This window comes from Bufo bufo, chromosome 8 (assembly GCF_905171765.1).
Source record: "Bufo bufo chromosome 8, aBufBuf1.1, whole genome shotgun sequence".
NCBI classification, from domain to species: domain Eukaryota; kingdom Metazoa; phylum Chordata; class Amphibia; order Anura; family Bufonidae; genus Bufo; species Bufo bufo.
This window is the reverse complement of record NC_053396.1, coordinates 229,668,363-229,687,924: the sequence shown is the minus strand read 5'-3', so window position 1 is coordinate 229,687,924 and position 19,562 is coordinate 229,668,363. Positions and strand designations below refer to the sequence as shown.

Here is a 19,562-nt window from a genome sequence, read left to right as displayed (position 1 = left end):
TCGCTGATCGTCTATATCTTTCTTTGAAATAACGGTCCCGCACATGAAGGTAATGCGGACAGATACGTGTGCGGCTCATGTCTGTGGTCACCTATAGACTGGGATCTACTTTGCTCCATTATATCCTTAGCATACTTCCATGACCTCAGAATGAACCCAGAGGGGGGTGGAGCCAGTGATCGGCAAAATCGGACGAGAAGACGCCACACACACATAAAGAAAAACGGTTTATTGAAAGCCGCACAGGAGAGCAGAAGACGCCGCGGCTCCAGGCGCAATCACAAATACGTTACCCATAATTAAAGGGGTGATCCCGTCCTCATGATAGCACACCAATACTAGTGAGCTCAGACTGGACTACCCCTTTAAGACCATCCGACAGAGATGGAGGCAGACTCATCATACAAGCCAACAAAGCCAGACCCAGGTTAATGAACAGAGGGAAGAATCACGGCATACCAGATGAGAGGCAGAGTCCGCAGGCGGGGAGATCAGCGACGCGTCACGCTGCGGGACGGCGGATTCCTGGGGATCAGAGACTCAGAGGAGAAAATGACAGGAATCCACTGCTCCGCAACAATGGCATAAAGACTCATTAAATAAAGCACAGAGTAGCAATGATGGGCGACCTCACCACTACCACCACCAGTCTCCTGGACATAGCAGTGCAGCTTAGTGTTCAGGCGCAGACGTTCTCCACACAACCGGGGGAGGGGATTATAAGGCTTTTAATGAGTCAGATTTAAAATTGAATGTATATTGTATGAGTTAGATGGGATATGGGGGGGGCTGAAATAATAGCGCCCCCTGCTGTCTGTGAGCGCACAGTCCTGAGTATGAAGAGCAGGATCCATGAGAAGAAGTGCTCTGTACGTAGAACGATGCAGAGAGACGTCTCCAGGTATGTACCACATCTATACAGGAGGAAGCGGGCGGCTGCCCTATACCTGATCACGTAGACGGGCGAGTCTCTGCGACAGATCATCCTGCAGGACACAAAACCAGACACATTATACAAGCAATCAAGAAACTGTCCTGGGTTACATCCTGTATTGTACTTCAGAGCTGCACTCACTATTCTGCTGGGGGAGTCACTGTGTACATACATTACTTATCCTGTACTGATCCTGAGTTATATCCTGTATTATACTCCAGAGCTGCACTCACTATTCTGCTGGTGCAGTCACTGTGTACATACATTACTTATCCTGTACTGATCCTGAGTTACATCCTGTATTATACTCCAGAGCTGCACTCACTATTCTGCTGGTGCAGTCACTGTGTACATACATTACTTATCCTGTACTGATCCTGAGTTACATCCTGTATTATACTCCAGAGCTGCACTCACTATTCTGCTGGTGCAGTCACTGTGTACATACATTACTTATCCTGTACTGATCCTGAGTTACATCCTGTATTATACTCTAGAGCTGCACCTCACTATTCTGCTGGTGCAGTCACTGTGTACATACATTACTTATCCTGTACTGATCCTGAGTTATATCCTGTATTATACTCCAGAGCTGCACTCACTATTCTGCTGGTGCAGTCACTGTGTACATACATTACTTATCCTGTTCTGATCCTGAGTTATATCCTGTATTATACTCCAGAGCTGCACTCACTATTCTGCTGGTGCAGTCACTGTGTACATACATTACTTATCCTGTACTGATCCTGAGATACATCCTGTATTATACTCCAGAGCTGTACTCACTATTCTGCTGGTGCAGTCACCGTGTACATACATTACTTATCCTGTACCGATCCTGAGTTACATCCTGTATTATACTCCAGAGCTGCACTCACTATTCTGCTGGTGCAGTCACTGTGTACATACATTACTTATCCTGTACCGATCCTGAGTTACATCCTGTATTATACTCCACAGCTGCACTCACTATTCTGCTGGTGCAGTCACTGTGTACATACATTACTTATCCTGTACTGATCCTGAGATACATCCTGTATTATACTCCAGAGCTGTACTCACTATTCTGCTGGTGCAGTCACCGTGTACATACATTACTTATCCTGTACTGATCCTGAGTTACATCCTGTATTATACTCCAGAGCTGCACTCACTATTCTGCTGGTGCAGTCACTGTGTACATACATTACTTATCCTGTACTGATCCTGAGTTACATCCTGTATTATACTCCAGAGCTGCACTCACTATTCTGCTGGTGCAGTCACTGTGTACATACATTACTTATCCTGTACTGATCCTGAGTTACATCCTGTATTATACTCCAGAGCTGCACTCACTATTCTGCTGATGCAGTCACTGTGTACATACATTACTTATCCTGTACTGATCCTGAGTTACATCCTGTATTATACTCCAGAGCTGCACTCACTATTCTGCTGGTGCAGTCACTGTGTACATACATTACTTATCCTGTACTGATCCTGAGTTACATCCTGTATTATACTCCAGAGCTGCACTCACTATTCTGCTGGTGCAGTCACTGTGTACATACATTACTTATCCTGTACTGATCCTGAGTTACATCCTGTATTATACCCCAGAGCTGCACTCACTATTCTGCTGGTGGAGTCACTGTGTACATACATTACTTATCCTATACTGATCCTGAGTTACATCCTGTATTATACTCCAGAGCTGCACTCACTATTCTGCTGGTGGAGTCACTGTGTACATACATTACTTATCCTGTACTGATCCTGAGTTACACCCTGTATTATACTCCAGAGCTGCACTCACTATTCTGCTGGTGCAGTCACTGTGTACATACATTACTTATCCTGTACTGATCCTGAGTTACATCCTGTATTATACTCCAGAGCTGCACTCACTATTCTGCTGGTGCAGTCACTGTGTACATACATTACTTATCCTGTACTGATCCTGAGTTACATCCTGTATTATACTCCAGAGCTGCACTCACTATTCTACTGGTGCAGTCACTGTGTACATACATTACTTATCCTGTACTGATCCTGAGTTACATCCTGTATTATACTCCAGAGCTGCACCTCACGAAGCGGAGGTGAACCCCGTGTCGGGCGTTTGATGAGAGGACGTGCACATTGTATATGTTGTGTTATGGATCTCGCGAGTAGAACACATCCGTGTATTTACACTCAGTTGGCGGTCCTTCACTATGTCGGCCATTTCTTAGCGCACTGCGCTCTGTGATGATCCAGGCAGGAGACGGAGGAATAACACTGCAGACGCTCCTTTCTCAGCGGTCAGATACAATGCGCTTACATTGACCTCTGCTGAGACCTCTGCGGTTGTCGGGTGCAGGGAGGGACCTGCGGACAGGAATCCTGCCGATACAGGCTCAGCTAGGAGCGGCTTCTGCCCCCGATACAGAGGGGCCCCGGGGGAGACTCAGCAGTGACAAGGGGGATAAACAGTCACCAATATAATGCTCAAAGTCCTAGTTATATGGCGGAATATCTTATTTTAACCCCTTCCCGACCTCCGCTATACATGTACAGTCTACGGGAGCAGTGACGCTAGGTGAAAAGAAATGTAAAAGTTTTTAACACTATAAAAGAAAAATTTTTTTTTTCATGTATGAAGATTCAAATCGGCCCCTTTTCCCACATTAATAATAAACAATAAAAAACTAAAAATAATTATACTTGTTGCACAAAAAACGCCCCGAATACTAAAGGGTAACGGTATTTATTCCGTGCGGTGAATTCCATAAATAGAAAATAAATACATAAAAACTGTGGATTCGCAGTTTTTTTTTGTTGCTTCATCTCCCAAAAATACTGAATAGAAAAAAATAATAAAAAAGATGAAAAAGGCATATTCCAAAATGGTATAAAATAATGACAGATTGCCCTACAAAAACCTGCCTACTTGGCGTGGGCACACCTTCTGACAGTTTGGCTCCGCCTAAAACATATCGCCGCTTCTACGTTTTTTTTTCCCAGGACCACTTCTAGTTCCCAATCCCCCCCCCCCCACCCCGATTCTGCCAATTGTTATTAGAAACAGTCAGCAAGCTTATGGTCAGGAGTCTCCCCCTCTGACAGCGGAGTCCGGTGTAGAGAGGAGCGCTCTGAATCTGTGCAGAGACTGCTGGGAGAGTGTACAGTGTGGAACTGTGAATGCAGCTCTGGAGCACAACACCAGCTGTTACATATGGGGTGATGGTATATAGTACATTCATCTGGCCTCTAACTTTACTTATTCCTATAGAGGGGGTCATCACATAAGGTCCCACCTCCTGCAGAGCCCCATCCCCCAGGTGTATAATATATGTACCCCCCCCCGCCCCTCCGCTGCCCCGGAGAAACTTAATGTGCAGCATTACCTGTTCTGTAGAGGCGACGCTGGTTCCTACAGATCCGGTCTGTCCCTGAGGAAGCTCCAGGTTCAGGTCCAGGCTGGAAAAGAGACCGGAAATCACAGCAATCACGGGGAGAAGCGAAGAAACATATCAGAGGTTATATCAGCGCTGGAGCGTTATAAGAGGAGCGGCCGATATCAGTCACATGTTATGTAATGTCTCTGGAGGTTATATCAGCGCTGGAGCGTTATAAGAGGAGCGGCTGATATCAGTCACATATGATGTAATGTCTCTGGAGGTTATATCAGCGCTGGAGCGTTATAAGAGGAGCGGCTGATATCAGTCACATGTGATGTAATGTCTCTGGAGGTTATATCAGTGCTGGAGCGTTATAAGAGGAGCGGCTGATATCAGTCACATATGATGTAATGTCTCTGGAGGTTATATCAGCGCTGGAGCGTTATAAGAGGAGCGGCTGTTATCAGTCACATATGATGTAATGTCTCTGGAGGTTATATCAGTACTGGAGCATTATAAGAGGAGCGGCTGATATCAGTCACATGTGATGTAATGTCTCTGGAGGTTATATCAGTGCTGGAGCGTTATAAGAGGAGCGGCTGATATCAGTCACATAGGATGTAATGTCTCTGGAGGTTATATCAGTGCTGGAGCGTTATAAGAGGAGCGGCTGATATCAGTCACATAGGATGTAATGTCTCTGGAGGTTATATCAGTGCTGGAGCGTTATAAGAGGAGCGGCTGTTATCAGTCACATGTGATGTAATGTCTCTGGAGGTTATATCATCACTGGAGCGTTATAAGAGGAGCGGCTGATATCAGTCACATATGATGTCATGTCTCTGGAGGTTATATCAGCGCTGGAGCGTTATAAGAGGAGCGGCTGATATCAGTCACATATGATGTAATGTCTCTGGAGGTTATATCAGTACTGGAGCGTTATAAGAGGAGCGGCTGATATCAGTCACATGTGATATAATGTCTCTGGAGGTTATATCAGCGCTGGAGCGTTATAAGAGGAGCGGCTGATATCAGTCACATATGATGTAATGTCTCTGGAGGTTATATCAGTGCTGGAGCGTTATAAGAGGAGCGGCTGATATCAGTCACATATGATGTAATGTCTCGAGGTTATATCAGCGCTGGAGCGTTATAAGAGGAGTGGCTGATATCGGTCACATATGATGTAATGTCTGGAGGTTATATCAGCGCTGGAGCGTTATAAGAGGAGCGGCTGATATCGGTCACATATGATGTAATGTCTCGAGGTTATATCAGCGCTGGAGCGTTATAAGAGGAGTGGCTGATATCGGTCACATATGATGTAATGTCTGGAGGTTATATCAGCGCTGGAGCGTTATAAGAGGAGCGGCTGATATCGGTCACATATGATGTAATGTATCTGGAGGTTATATCAGTACTGGAGCGTTATAAGAGGAGCGGCTGATATCAGTCACATAGGATGTAATGTCTGGATGTTATATCAGGGCTGGGGCATTATAAGAGGAGCGGCTGATATCAGCCGCACAGGTTCTTACGGTCACTTACCCGGCCTCATCCGCCATCTCGTGCAGCAGACTGTCGACTTGATTCTGCCGGAGGAAACATCATAATTAGCAAAGAGAAAATGTACGATGCACTGAGTGGGGGGGGCTGCAGGGACAGGTGACATGACCCCAGTGGCCCTTCTGTCTGGTGACAGACAACACATCGGTCTCCGTGATCTGTGCCGGCTCCTTCCCACCACGTGCCTCCTGCCTCCTCGTACCTGCGGTGTGGTCAGTGTGGTCGTGTTGCTCATCGTGTCTTCCATCTGCTGTGTCTGAACATCGAGCGTCTCAAACTGGCGCTCAAACTTATCCATCAGCGCCGAGATCTGCGGGCGAGAAGACAGTCAGCCCTGAAAAACCGCCCTCCCGCCCTAGACACCGGCACGGCGCCCGCCTCACCTTCTCAAGGTTCATGCTCTTCAGGGTGGCATCCATGGATTTCACCACACCCGCCATCGACTTCGTCACCTGAAACAGAGACAGAAGACAAGTGAGACAGCGAAAGTGAGCGGCGGCAGAAAACGATCGCAAAAAACTGCCTCTTGTATATCCAGAGCGGCAGTGCCTCATCATCAGTCACATGACCTGACAGCAAAACCGCCAAAAAAACTGTAGATGCAGCTCTGGATGTGACTAGAGAAGAACACAGGACGTAAAAGCAGAATTGTTGATGCAGCTCTGGATGTGACTAGAGTAGAAGAAAGGATATAAGAGCAGAATTGTGGGTGCAGCTCTGGACGTGAATGGGGTACAAAACAGGATGCAAAAGTAGAAATGTAGATGCAGCTCTGGATGTGACTGGAGTATAACAATGAGCTCAGAGGTAGCTCTGCAGATTGGGTTGCGGTGACTTCCTGTGTCACACGGATCCTGAATCTGGAGGTGGCGTTAACCCTTTATAAACTCAAAATCCTGAAGCAACCAACCTTGCCCATTGTGACGGCCGTCTGCACCCGCGCTGCCACTGCATCCACCCGGGCGCTCATCCGCAGGAAGTTGATGCCTTGATTCTTTTGGCGGATGGCGTTCTCGGCATGTATCCGGGCGATCTCTGTGTTCCCCTTCTGTATGGCCTGCAGTATGGGAGAGAACATGTGACCTAAGTGCTAGATACAGCCCCGCCCCCGAGGACCCACCTGCATAAAAAGCGATAATCTCCGCTGCCACGAACTAAAAGGCGCCATTCTAAGGAAATGTCAGCGCTGAATATGAAAACACAGCGGGAGTGGGCTTAAAGGGACGTGACTCCCTCTGTCATCACAGTGACCCTGGCATCTTACAGTCGCCAACGCAGAGATGGCATGACTCAGGAGAGACGGGGCAGAACAGCCGGCACTCTGCCCCATCACGAGGGACAAAAATAATAAGTAACGACCATCAGCTGAGACCCAAATGCAGGCGTGTACCAGCGCTAGGACAGGAGGACAGACGCTAGTGTATTACCGCTCCCCAGCTGACCGCGTACGCCCTCAGAGATCTATCACCGCTCTGGAGCAGCAGAGAGCAGAGGGCAGACGCCATGGAGCAGCAGAGGGCAGACGCCATGGAGCAGCAGAGGGCAGACGCCATGGAGCAGCAGAGGGCAGACGCCATGGAGCAGCAGAGGGCAGACGCCATGGAGCAGCAGAGGGCATACGCCATGGAGCAGCAGAGGGCAGACGCCATGGAGCAGCAGAGGGCAGACGCTCTGGAGCAGCAGAGGGCAGACGCCATGGAGCAGCAGAGGGCAGACGCCATGGAGCAGCAGAGGGCAGACGCCATGGAGCAGCAGAGGGCAGACGCCATGGAGCAGCAGAGGGCAGACGCCATGGAGCAGCAGAGGGCAGACGCCATGGAGCAGCAGAGGGCAGACGCCATGGAGCAGCAGAGGGCAGACGCCATGGAGCAGCAGAGGGCAGACGCTCTGGAGCAGCAGAGGGCATACGCTCTGGAGCAGCAGAGGGCATACGCTATGGAGCAGCAGAGGGCAGACGCCATGGAGCAGCAGAGGGCAGACGCCATGGAGCAGCAGAGGGCAGACGCTCTGGAGCAGCAGAGGGCAGACGCCATGGAGCAGCAGAGGGCAGACGCCATGGAGCAGCAGAGGGCAGACGCCATGGAGCAGCAGAGGGCAGACGCCATGGAGCAGCAGAGGGCAGACGCCATGGAGCAGCAGAGGGCAGACGCCATGGAGCAGCAGAGGGCAGACGCCATGGAGCAGCAGAGGGCAGACGCTCTGGAGCAGCAGAGGGCAGACGCTCTGGAGCAGCAGAGGGCATACGCTATGGAGCAGCAGAGGGCATACGCTATGGAGCAGCAGAGGGCATACGCTATGGAGCAGCGTATTTCCCGCCCCGTCCTCCACAGCGCCGGTTGGTATAACATACAGCACACTGGGGACACTGGTACGGAGGGCGGTATTTCCTGGTAACCACGGAGCGGCTGCCTTTTTCCACTCCATCGGGACAGACCGCTATGACGACTCCAGGGATGGGTCTGACAAGAAATGACCCCGAATCCATTGCCGGCTCCCCGAGGCGACCTGCTGACAATCTCCGTGCACGCACTGGCTCAGTCGTCACTATGGGAAGACCTTTGCCCCGAGACGGATTACGGCAATAAAATCTACTGACGGGCTGCACAACCAGATCTAGCCGTGTCACAGCCCCTTCCATCAGGCGGCTGGTAAGGTTCATGCCAGGAACCTGGGTGTAGGGTGGCACATTACACAGGGTGATTCGGCTCGGATGGCGACCGCACCCGTCAAAACTCAACGCCGGCTGTAAATAAGAAATTCTCCTCTCGCTGATCAGAATTCTTATCAATATCAGGACAGGGGGGGAGGGGGGTGACAGCGATCGAGGGAGGGGCTAGTACGTAGGATACAGGAGGCGAATGTGGCGTCCTCAGCAGGATACCGCTGCCCTAAAATAACGGAACAGAACGTTAGAAGCAAATCACTGAACACGGAGTGACTCAGCGCCTGCGCGGTACGCCCAATATTACGCTCCGCGCCTTCTAATGCATCAAGAGATGTTTCAGGGTGTCCGCCTGAACCTGCCGTTTCTTCAGTCAATGCCGAGCCGCTGTACCCGCCGGTGAGAGGTACACTGCAGGGGCCCCTCTATCCTCCTGACTGTGGTGGTCTCAGAGGTCACAGTGGACCCCTTCCTCCTCCTGAGTGGCGGGGGTCTTACCTTCTTGATTTTGGCCTTCTCCGCCTTCTCCTCCTTCTCGCACTTCTTGGCGCTCCGGTTCAGTTCTTTTGCTGCAAACTTCAGATTAAACAGATTTTCTGATTGGAGGGTTAAGGAGATGACATCACAGCCAAGCAGCAGGCAACGCCCACAATGAGGGGGAAGGGGAGTGGTCACAGCATCTGAATCCGGGCCTAACATTGGAAAGGCAAGTGATCTGTAGCATCACCCAGGGGCCCCAGGTGCAGCCACTGATTGGTAGCATCACCTGTGCAGTGCGGGGGCCCCAGGTGCAGCCACTGATCAGTAGCATCACCTGTGCAGTGTGGGGGCCCCAGGTGCAGCCACTGATCAGTAGTATCACCTGTGCAGTTCGGGGGCCCCAGGTGCAGCCACTGATCAGTAGTATCACCTGTGCAGTTCGGGGGCCCCAGGTGCAGCCACTGATCAGTAGTATCACCTGTGCAGTGCGGGGGCCCCAGGTGCAGCCACTGATCAGTAGCATCACCTGTGCAGTGCGGGGGCCCCAGGTGCAGCCACTGATCAGTAGCATCACCTGTGCAGTGCGGGGGCCCCAGGTGCAGCCACTGATCAGTAGCATCACCTGTGCAGTGCGGGGGCCCCAGGTGCAGCCACTGATCAGTAGCATCACCTGTGCAGTGTGGGGGCCCCAGGTGCAGCCACTGACCGGTAGCATCACCTGTGCAGTGCGGGGGCCCCAGGTGCAGCCACTGATCGGTAGCATCACCTGTGCAGTGCGGGGTCTGATACTTGATCACAAGGTCAGGGGAGGGGCAGATCTGATACTGGGGAGACCCCGTTCACCAGGCTCAGACTGGCCAGAGGGGAACCAGTGGGCCCCCAGTAGACCACCACCTACAGATGGGCGGCGTACACATCCGTACATTATTTAACCCTGCACCCACTGTGCTATTCTGGGTGCATTGGGGGGGCTGAGATGCCATGAGGGTCCAGAGACAGCCGCCCAGCACCGGCTTTCATCAGGGACCTGCAGGGGCCCCATAATCAATCATCCTGTAGCATCTCTCAGCTGCACTATGTGGGCAGGGGATCTGTCTATGTAGATTTACAGTGGATCCTGGAATCTATTTTACTGGTGGGTCCTAGACACCCCAGTCTGACACAGTCCATCACCAGTCACCTGACTGCACAGATCACTGCATAACGAAGGGTTACTAGCGTATGACGTACACGGGGAGGGGAGCCCGAGCGGCCGCTGCTGAGATCACCGTCTCCCTCACTATTAATAGCTCCAACCGGTTCACCCTGCTCTGCCGCCACCAGCCCCACCTGCGGTCATCCCACAAACAAGGGGTGAGAGATAGACACACTGTATCCGGGGGGGCGCTACAACGTATCCGGGGGTCAGAGGTTGCACGGCTCTAACAGTCCCAGACCAACCAAGCCTTGTCACAGCTGAAGATTTTAGTGTATCCTATCTAGATAATGAACGGGCACAACCCCTGAGAGATCACCTACCTGCCATACTGCACACCAAGAGGAAAGTGAACCGCCACCTGTCGTCCAGTTCAATACAGTCTATTGCTCCCTGTTATCAGCCATTTCAGGGGAGGGGATGACTGTAGGACAGGAGAATACAGTCTATTGCCCCCTGGTATCAGCCATTTCAGGGGAGAGGATGACTGTAGGACAGGAGAATACAGTCTATTACTCCCTGTTATCAGCCATTTCAGGGGAGAGGATGACTGTAGGACAGGAGAATACAATCTATTGCTCCCTGTTATCAGCCATTTCAGGGGAGAGGATGACTGTAGGACAGGAGAATACAGTCTATTGCTCCCTGTTATCAACCATTTCAGGGGAGAGGATGACTGTAGGACAGGAGAATACAGTCTATTGCCCCCTGTTATCAGCCATTTCAGGGGAGAGGATGACTGTAGGACAGGAGAATACAGTCTATTGCCCCCTGGTATCAGCCATTTCAGGGGAGAGGATGACTGTAGGACAGGGGAATACAGTCTATTGCCCCCTGTTATCAGCCATTTCAGGGGGGAGGATGACTGTAGGACAGGAGAATACAGTCTATTGCTCCCTGTTATCAGCCATTTCAGGGGAGAGGATGACTGTAGGACAGGAGAATACAGTCTATTGCCCCCTGTTATCAGTCATTTCAGGGGAGGGGATGACTGTAGGACAGGAGAATACAGTCTATTGCTCCCTGTTATCAGCCATTTCAGGGGAGAGGATGACTGTAGGACAGGAGAATACAGTCTATTGCTCCCTGTTATCAGCCATTTCAGGGGAGGGGATGACTGTAGGACAGGAGAATACAGTCTATTGCCCCCTGGTATCAGCCATTTCAGGGGAGAGGATGACTGTAGGACAGGAGAATACAGTCTATTGCCCCCTGTTATCAGCCATTTCAGGGGAGAGGATGACTGTAGGACAGGAGAATACAGTCTATTGCCCCCTGTTATCAGCCATTTCAGGGGAGAGGATGACTGTAGGACAGGAGAATACAGTCTATTGCTCCCTGTTATCAACCATTTCAGGGGAGAGGATGACTGTAGGACAGGAGAATACAGTCTATTGCCCCCTGTTATCAGCCATTTCAGGGGAGAGGATGACTGTAGGACAGGAGAATACAGTCTATTGCCTCCTGTTATCAGCCATTTCAGGGGAGAGGATGACTGTAGGACAGGGGAATACAGTCTATTGCCCCCTGTTATCAGCCATTTCAGGGGGGAGGATGACTGTAGGACAGGGGAATACAGTCTATTGCCCCCTGTTATCAGCCATTTCAGGGGGGAGGATGACTATAGGACAGGAGAATACAGTCTATTGCCCCCTGTTATCAGCCATTTCAGGGGGGAGGATGACTGTAGGACAGGAGAATACAGTCTATTGCCCCCTGTTATCAGCCATGTCAGCCGAGAGGATGACTGTAGGACAGGAGAATACAATCTATTGCCCCCTGTTATCAGCCATTTCAGGGGAGAGGATGACTGTAGGACAGGAGAATACAGTCTATTGCTCCCTGTTATCAGCCATTTCAGGGGAGAGGATGACTGTAGGACAGGAGAATACAGTCTATTGCCTCCTGTTATCAGCCATTTCAGGGGAGATGATGACTGTAGGACAGGAGAATACAGTCTATTGCCCCCTGTTATCAGCCATTTCAGGGGAGAGGATGACTGTAGGACAGGAGAATACAGTCTATTGCTCCCTGTTATCAGCCATTACAGGGGAGAGGATGACTGTAGGACAGGAGAATACAGTCTATTGCTCCCTGTTATCAGCCATTTCAGGGGAGAGGATGACTGTAGGACAGGAGAATACAGTCTATTGCCCTTTGTTATCAGCCATTTCAGAGGAGAGGATGACTGTAGGACAGGAGAATGCAGTCTATTGCTCCCTGTTATCAGCCATTTAAGGGGAGAGGATGACTGTAGGACAGGAGAATACAGTCTTTTGCTCCCTGTTATCAGCCATTTCAGGGGAGAGGATGACTGTAGGACAGGAGAATACAGTCTATTGCCCCCCTGTTATCAGCCATTTCAGGGGAGAGGATGACTGTAGGACAGGAGAATACAATCTATTGCCCCCTGTTATCAACCATTTCAGGGGAGAGGATGACTGTAGGACAGGAGAATACAATCTATTGCCCCCTGTTATCAACCATTTCAGGGGAGAGGATGACTGTAGGACAGGAGAATACAATCTATTGCCCCCCGTTATCAGCCATTTCAGGGGAGAGGATGACTGTAGGACAGGAGAATACAATCTATTGCCCCCTGTTATCAGCCATTTCAGGGGAGAGGATGACTGTAGGACAGGAGAATACAGTCTATTGCCCCTGAAATGGCTGATAACAGGGGGCAATAGACTGTATTCTCCTGTCCTACAGTCATCCTCTCCCCTGAAATGGCTGATAACAGGGGGAGAGGATGACTGTAGGACAGGAGAATACAGTCTATTGCCCCCTGTTATCAGCCATTTCAGGGGAGAGGATGACTGTAGGACAGGAGAATACAGTCTATTGCTCCCTGTTATCAGCCATTTCAGGGGAGAGGATGACTGTAGGACAGGAGAATACAGTCTATTGCTCCCTGTTATCAGCCATTTCAGAGGAGAGGATGACTGTAGGACAGGAGAATACAGTCTATTTCCCCTGTTATCAGCCATTTCAGGGGAGAGGATGACTGTAGGACAGGAGAATACAGTCTATTGCCCCCTGTTATCAACCATTTCAGGGGAGAGGATGACTGTAGGACAGGAGAATACAGTCTATTGCCCCCTGTTATCAGCCATTTCAGGGGAGAGGATGACTGTAGGACAGGAGAATACAGTCTATTGCCCCCTGTTATCAGCCATTTCAGGGGAGAGGATGACTGTAGGACAGGAGAATACAGTCTATTGCCCCCTGTTATCAGCCATTTCAGGGGAGAGGATGACTGTAGGACAGGAGAATACAGTCTATTGCCCCCTGTTATCAGCCATGTCAGGGGAGAGGATGACTGTAGGACAGGAGAATACAGTCTATTGCCCCCTGTTATCAGCCATTTCAGAGGAGAGGATGACTGTAGGACAGGAGAATACAGTCTATTGCCCCCTGTTATCAACCATTTCAGAGGAGAGGATGACTGTAGGACAGGAGAATACAGTCTATTGCCCCCTGTTATCAGACATTTCAGGGGAGAGGATGACTGTAGGACAGGAGAATACAATCTATTGCTGCCTGTTATCAGACATTTCAGGGGAGAGGATGACTGTAGGACAGGAGAATACAGTCTATTGCCGCCTGTTATCAGCCATTTCAGAGGAGAGGATGACTGTAGGACAGGAGAATACAGTCTATTGCCCCCTGTTATCAGCCATTTCAGTGGGGAGGATGACTGTAGGACAGGAGAATACAGTCTATTGCTCCCTGGTATCAGCCATTTCAGGGGAGAGGATGACTGTAGGACAGGAGAATACAGTCTATTGCCGCCTGTTATCAGCCATTTCAGAGGAGAGGATGACTGTAGGACAGGAGAATACAGTCTATTGCCCCCTGTTATCAGCCATTTCAGGGGAGAGGATGACTGTAGGACAGGAGAATACAGTCTATTGCCGCCTGTTATCAGCCATTTCAGAGGAGAGGATGACTGTAGGACAGGAGAATACAGTCTATTGCCCCCTGTTATCAGCCATTTCAGGGGAGAGGATGACTGTAGGACAGGAGAATACAGTCTATTGCCCCCTGTTATCAACCATTTCAGGGGAGAGGATGACTGTAGGACAGGAGAATACAGTCTATTGCCCCCTGTTATCAACCATTTCAGGGGAGAGGATGACTGTAGGACAGGAGAATACAATCTATTGCCCCCTGTTATCAACCATTTCAGGGGAGAGGATGACTGTAGGACAGGAGAATACAATCTATTGCCCCCCGTTATCAGCCATTTCAGGGGAGAGGATGACTGTAGGACAGGAGAATACAGTCTATTGCCCCCTGTTATCAGCCATTTCAGGGGAGAGGATGACTGTAGGACAGGAGAATACAGTCTATTGCCCCTGAAATGGCTGATAACAGGGGGCAATAGACTGTATTCTCCTGTCCTACAGTCATCCTCTCCCCTGAAATGGCTGATAACAGGGGGAGAGGATGACTGTAGGACAGGAGAATACAGTCTATTGCCCCCTGTTATCAGCCATTTCAGGGGAGAGGATGACTGTAGGACAGGAGAATACAGTCTATTGCTCCCTGTTATCAGCCATTTCAGGGGAGAGGATGACTGTAGGACAGGAGAATACAGTCTATTTCCCCTGTTATCAGCCATTTCAGGGGAGAGGATGACTGTAGGACAGGAGAATACAGTCTATTGCCCCCTGTTATCAACCATTTCAGGGGAGAGGATGACTGTAGGACAGGAGAATACAGTCTATTGCCCCCTGTTATCAGCCATTTCAGGGGAGAGGATGACTGTAGGACAGGAGAATACAGTCTATTGCCCCCTGTTATCAGCCATTTCAGGGGAGAGGATGACTGTAGGACAGGAGAATACAGTCTATTGCCCCCTGTTATCAGCCATTTCAGGGGAGAGGATGACTGTAGGACAGGAGAATACAGTCTATTGCCCCCTGTTATCAGCCATGTCAGGGGAGAGGATGACTGTAGGACAGGAGAATACAGTCTATTACCCCCTGTTATCAACCATTTCAGAGGAGAGGATGACTGTAGGACAGGAGAATACAGTCTATTGCCCCCTGTTATCAACCATTTCAGAGGAGAGGATGACTGTAGGACAGGAGAATACAGTCTATTGCCCCCTGTTATCAGACATTTCAGGGGAGAGGATGACTGTAGGACAGGAGAATACAATCTATTGCTGCCTGTTATCAGACATTTCAGGGGAGAGGATGACTGTAGGACAGGAGAATACAGTCTATTGCCGCCTGTTATCAGCCATTTCAGAGGAGAGGATGACTGTAGGACAGGAGAATACAGTCTATTGCCCCCTGTTATCAGCCATTTCAGGGGGGAGGATGACTGTAGGACAGGAGAATACAGTCTATTGCTCCCTGGTATCAGCCATTTCAGGGGAGAGTGACTGTAGGACAGGAGAATACAGTCTATTGCCGCCTGTTATCAGCCATTTCAGAGGAGAGGATGACTGTAGGACAGGAGAATACAGTCTATTGCCCCCTGTTATCAGCCATTTCAGGGGAGAGGATGACTGTAGGACAGGAGAATACAGTCTATTGCCGCCTGTTATCAGCCATTTCAGAGGAGAGGATGACTGTAGGACAGGAGAATACAGTCTATTGCCCCCTGTTATCAGCCATTTCAGGTGAGAGGATGACTGTAGGACAGGAGAATACAGTCTATTGCTCCCTGTTATCAGCCATTTCAGGGGAGAGGATGACTGTAGGACAGGAGAATACAGTCTATTGCTCCCTGTTATCAGCCATTTCAGGGGAGAGGATGACTGTAGGACAGGAGAATACAGTCTATTGCCCCCTGTTATCAGCCATTTCAGGGGAGAGGATGACTGTAGGACAGGAGAATACAGTCTATTGCTCCCTGTTATCAGCCATGTCAGGGGAGAGGATGACTGTAGGACAGGAGAATACAGTCTATTGCCCCCTGTTATCAGCCATTTCAGGGGAGAGGATGACTGTAGGACAGGAGAATACAGTCTATTGCTCCCTGTTATCAGCCATGTCAGGGGAGAGGATGACTGTAGGACAGGAGAATACAGTCTATTGCCCCCTGTTATCAGCCATTTCAGGGGAGAGGATGACTGTAGGACAGGAGAATACAGTCTATTGCCCCCTGTTATCAGCCATTTCAGGGGAGAGGATGACTGTAGGACAGGAGAATACAGTCTATTGCCCCCTGTTATCGGGCAAGTATTGGGGCAGCCACCGGCATGGAGGGGCAGCCACCGGCATGGAGGGGCAGCCACCGGCATGGAGGGGCAGCCACCGGCATGGAGGGGCAGCCACCGGCATGGAGGGGCAGCTACAGGGGCGCTTACCGGCATGGAGGGGCAGCTACTGGCATGGAGGGGCAGCTACTGGCATGGAGGGGCAGTCACTGGCATGGAGGGTCAGCTACTGGGGCAGCCACCGGCATGGAGGGGCAGCTACCGGCATGGAGGGGCAGCCAACGGCATGGAGGGGCAGCCAACGGCATGGAGGGGCAGCCAACGGCATGGAGGGGCAGCTACAGGGGCGCTTACCGGCATGGAGGGGCAGCTACTGGCATGGAGGGGCAGCCAACGGCATGGAGGGGCAGCTACTGGCATGGAGGGGCAGCTACTGGGGCAGTCACTGGCATGGAGGGTCAGCTACTGGGGCAGCCACCGGCATGGAGGGGCAGCCAACGGCATGGAGGGGCAGCCAACGGCATGGAGGGGCAGCCAACGGCATGGAGGGGCAGCCAACGGCATGGAGGGGCAGCCAACGGCATGGAGGGGCAGCTACTGGGGCAGTCACCGGCATGGAGGGGCAGCTACTGGGGCAGTCACCGGCATGGAGGGGCAGCTACTGGGGCAGTCACCGGCATGGAGGGGCAGCTACTGGGGCAGTCACCGGCATGGAGGGGCAGCTACTGGGGCAGTCACTGGCATGGAGGGGCAGTTACTGGCATGGAGGGGCAGTTACTGGCATGGAGGGGCAGTTACTGGCATGGAGGGGCAGTTACTGGCATGGAGGGGCAGTTACTGGCATGGAGGGGCAGTTACTGGCATGGAGGGGCAGTACCGGGGCAGGCATTGGCATGGAGGGGCAGCTACTGGGGCAGTCACTGGCATGGAGGGGCAGCTACTGGGGCAGTCACTGGCATGGAGGGGCAGCTACTGGGGCAGTCACTGGCATGGAGGGGCAGCTACTGGGGCAGTCACTGGCATGGAGGGGCAGTTACTGGGATGGAGGGGCAGTTACTGGGATGGAGGGGCAGTTACTGGGATGGAGGGGCAGGCATTGGCATGGAGGGGCAGCTACTGGGGCAGTCACTGGCATGGAGGGGCAGCTACTGGGGCAGTCACTGGCATGGAGGGGCAGCTACTAGGGCAGCCACTGGCATGGAGGGGCAGCTACTGGGGCAGTCACTGGCATGGAGGGGCAGGTACCGGGATGAAGGGGCAGTTACCGGGATGGAGGGGCAGGTATCGGGATGGAGGGGCAGTTACCGGGATGGAGGGGCAGGTACCGGGATGGACGCCCACCTCTCGCTCGGCGCTCACCGGCCTCGGAAAGGATACTCTCCATGTTGGACATCTCGGCTCCGTGTCTCCCGGCGTCTCCCGGCCCGGTCTCTCAAGCTCTGAACCTTCCGGGTTTTTCCGGTTATTGGAGCGCCTCGCTTCCTGTTGTCATGTGACGTCACCGGCCTCTCAGCCAGTAGGACTCCGATGTGGGTATCGGGGGTGGGGCCAGACGGAGGCGAGGCGATGACGTAGATAGCTGTCAGAATCTTGTGACCATGAAGTCACATTGCGTAGGGGGCGGGGCCTGTCATCCAGCAGAGTGGGCGGGGCTGCGGTTACAAATATCTACTAGAGAATTTTTTGTCTCCGCCTATTCCTCTTAAAGGGATTTTCTATGAATGTTTATGAAACGAGGCTGAAGTTGGTTTCTTTTTCGTCAGTTTCTTATTCACATCATTTGTATTTATTTATTTTTTTAAAGAATTTTGAGGACACCTGATCAACAGTATCAGAAAACGTTGCAGTGATCGGTGCTTAACGTAAATCAGTAGAAAGCGGCATTAACCCCTTAAGAACACAGCCTTATTTCACCTTAAGGACTTGGCCATTTTTTGCAAATCTGACCAGTGTCACTTTAAGTGCTGATAACTTTAAAACGCTTTGACTTATCCAGGCCGTTCTGAGATTGTTTTTTCGTCACATATTGTACTTCATGACACTGGTAAAATGGAGTAAAAAAAATTCATTTTTATTTTTAAAAAAATATCAAATTTACCAAAAATTTGTAAAAAATTGCAAATTTCCAAGTTTCAATTTCTCTACTTCTATAATACATAGTAAAACCTCCAAAAATAGTTATTACTTTACATTCCGCATATGTCTACTTCATGTTTGGATCATTTTGGGAATGACATTTTATTTTTTGGGGATGTTACAAGACTTAGAAGTTTAGAAGCAAATCTTCAAATTTTTCAGAAATTTTCAAAAACCCACTTTTTAGGGACCAGTTCAGGTCTGAAGTCACTTTGCGAGGCTTACATAATAGAAACCACCCAAAAATGACCCCATTCTATAAACTACACCCCTCAAGGTATTCAAAACTGATTTTACAAACGTCGTTAACCCTTTAGGTCAGGGGTGTCAAACTCAAATTCATCGGGGGCCGCATCAGCAGTTTGGTCACCCTCAAAGGGCCGGAAAACTTACAGTTACTTGGCTTGGCCCTTGGGGATCTCGGACGCCACTTCCACACTTTGGTCGGGGGCTCGGCGGAGCTGATGTTGTGCTTTATCCTAATGAGAAAGATTTCATAGTAAGGATTTGGAGAAGGAGCAGAGGGATAGCAGAGCAGAGAGAGGCTGGTGCTGCTACTAGGGGGTCATACCATGGGGGAGTAATAAAGCCCACCATAATTCCCCCACCCCCAGTAGTAATAATTCTCCTTATAATGTGACAGTGCAAAAAATACCCCCTTGTAATGCCCCCATTTGAGCTAATGTCCTCATAGTGCCCCCATAATGTGCCAGTATAAAATACCCCTATATAGTGCCCCTAGTAAATGACCCCATAGTGCTCCACACCCTCCTTCCTCCTAGTGCCCCCCATAATGTACCAGTATAAAATGCTCCAGTAGATGCCCTCAGTGTCCCCCATAATTTGCAAGTATAAAATACCCCTTCTTAGTGTCCCCCGTAGATGACCCCATAGTACTCCTCTCCCCCCTTCCCCATAGTACCCACCATGTGTCCTGGTATAAAATTGTACTGTACAGAGCCCCCCATATATAACACCCCTTCTTTGTGGCCTCAGTAGATGCCCCTATAGTGCCCCCAATCATGTGCCAGTATTAACAGCCCCCC

The 19,562-nt window shown here is 50.6% G+C and overlaps 1 protein-coding gene across 1 annotated transcript; it reads right to left on the bottom strand.

Annotated features, from left to right (window-relative positions):
* Positions 1 to 214: 214 nt before the first annotated feature.
* Positions 215 to 17,912, bottom strand: CHMP1B (charged multivesicular body protein 1B). Its single transcript, XM_040405097.1, has 8 exons — positions 17,758 to 17,912; positions 9,026 to 9,123; positions 6,776 to 6,922; positions 6,249 to 6,317; positions 6,068 to 6,175; positions 5,848 to 5,891; positions 4,306 to 4,378; positions 215 to 986 (listed from the first exon to the last, which is right to left on the bottom strand). The coding sequence occupies exons 1-8, from the start codon at positions 17,771 to 17,773 to the stop codon at positions 942 to 944; spliced, it is 600 nt and encodes a 199-aa protein (XP_040261031.1). The 5' UTR covers positions 17,774 to 17,912; the 3' UTR covers positions 215 to 941.
* Between the last annotated feature and the right edge of the window lie 1,650 nt (positions 17,913 to 19,562).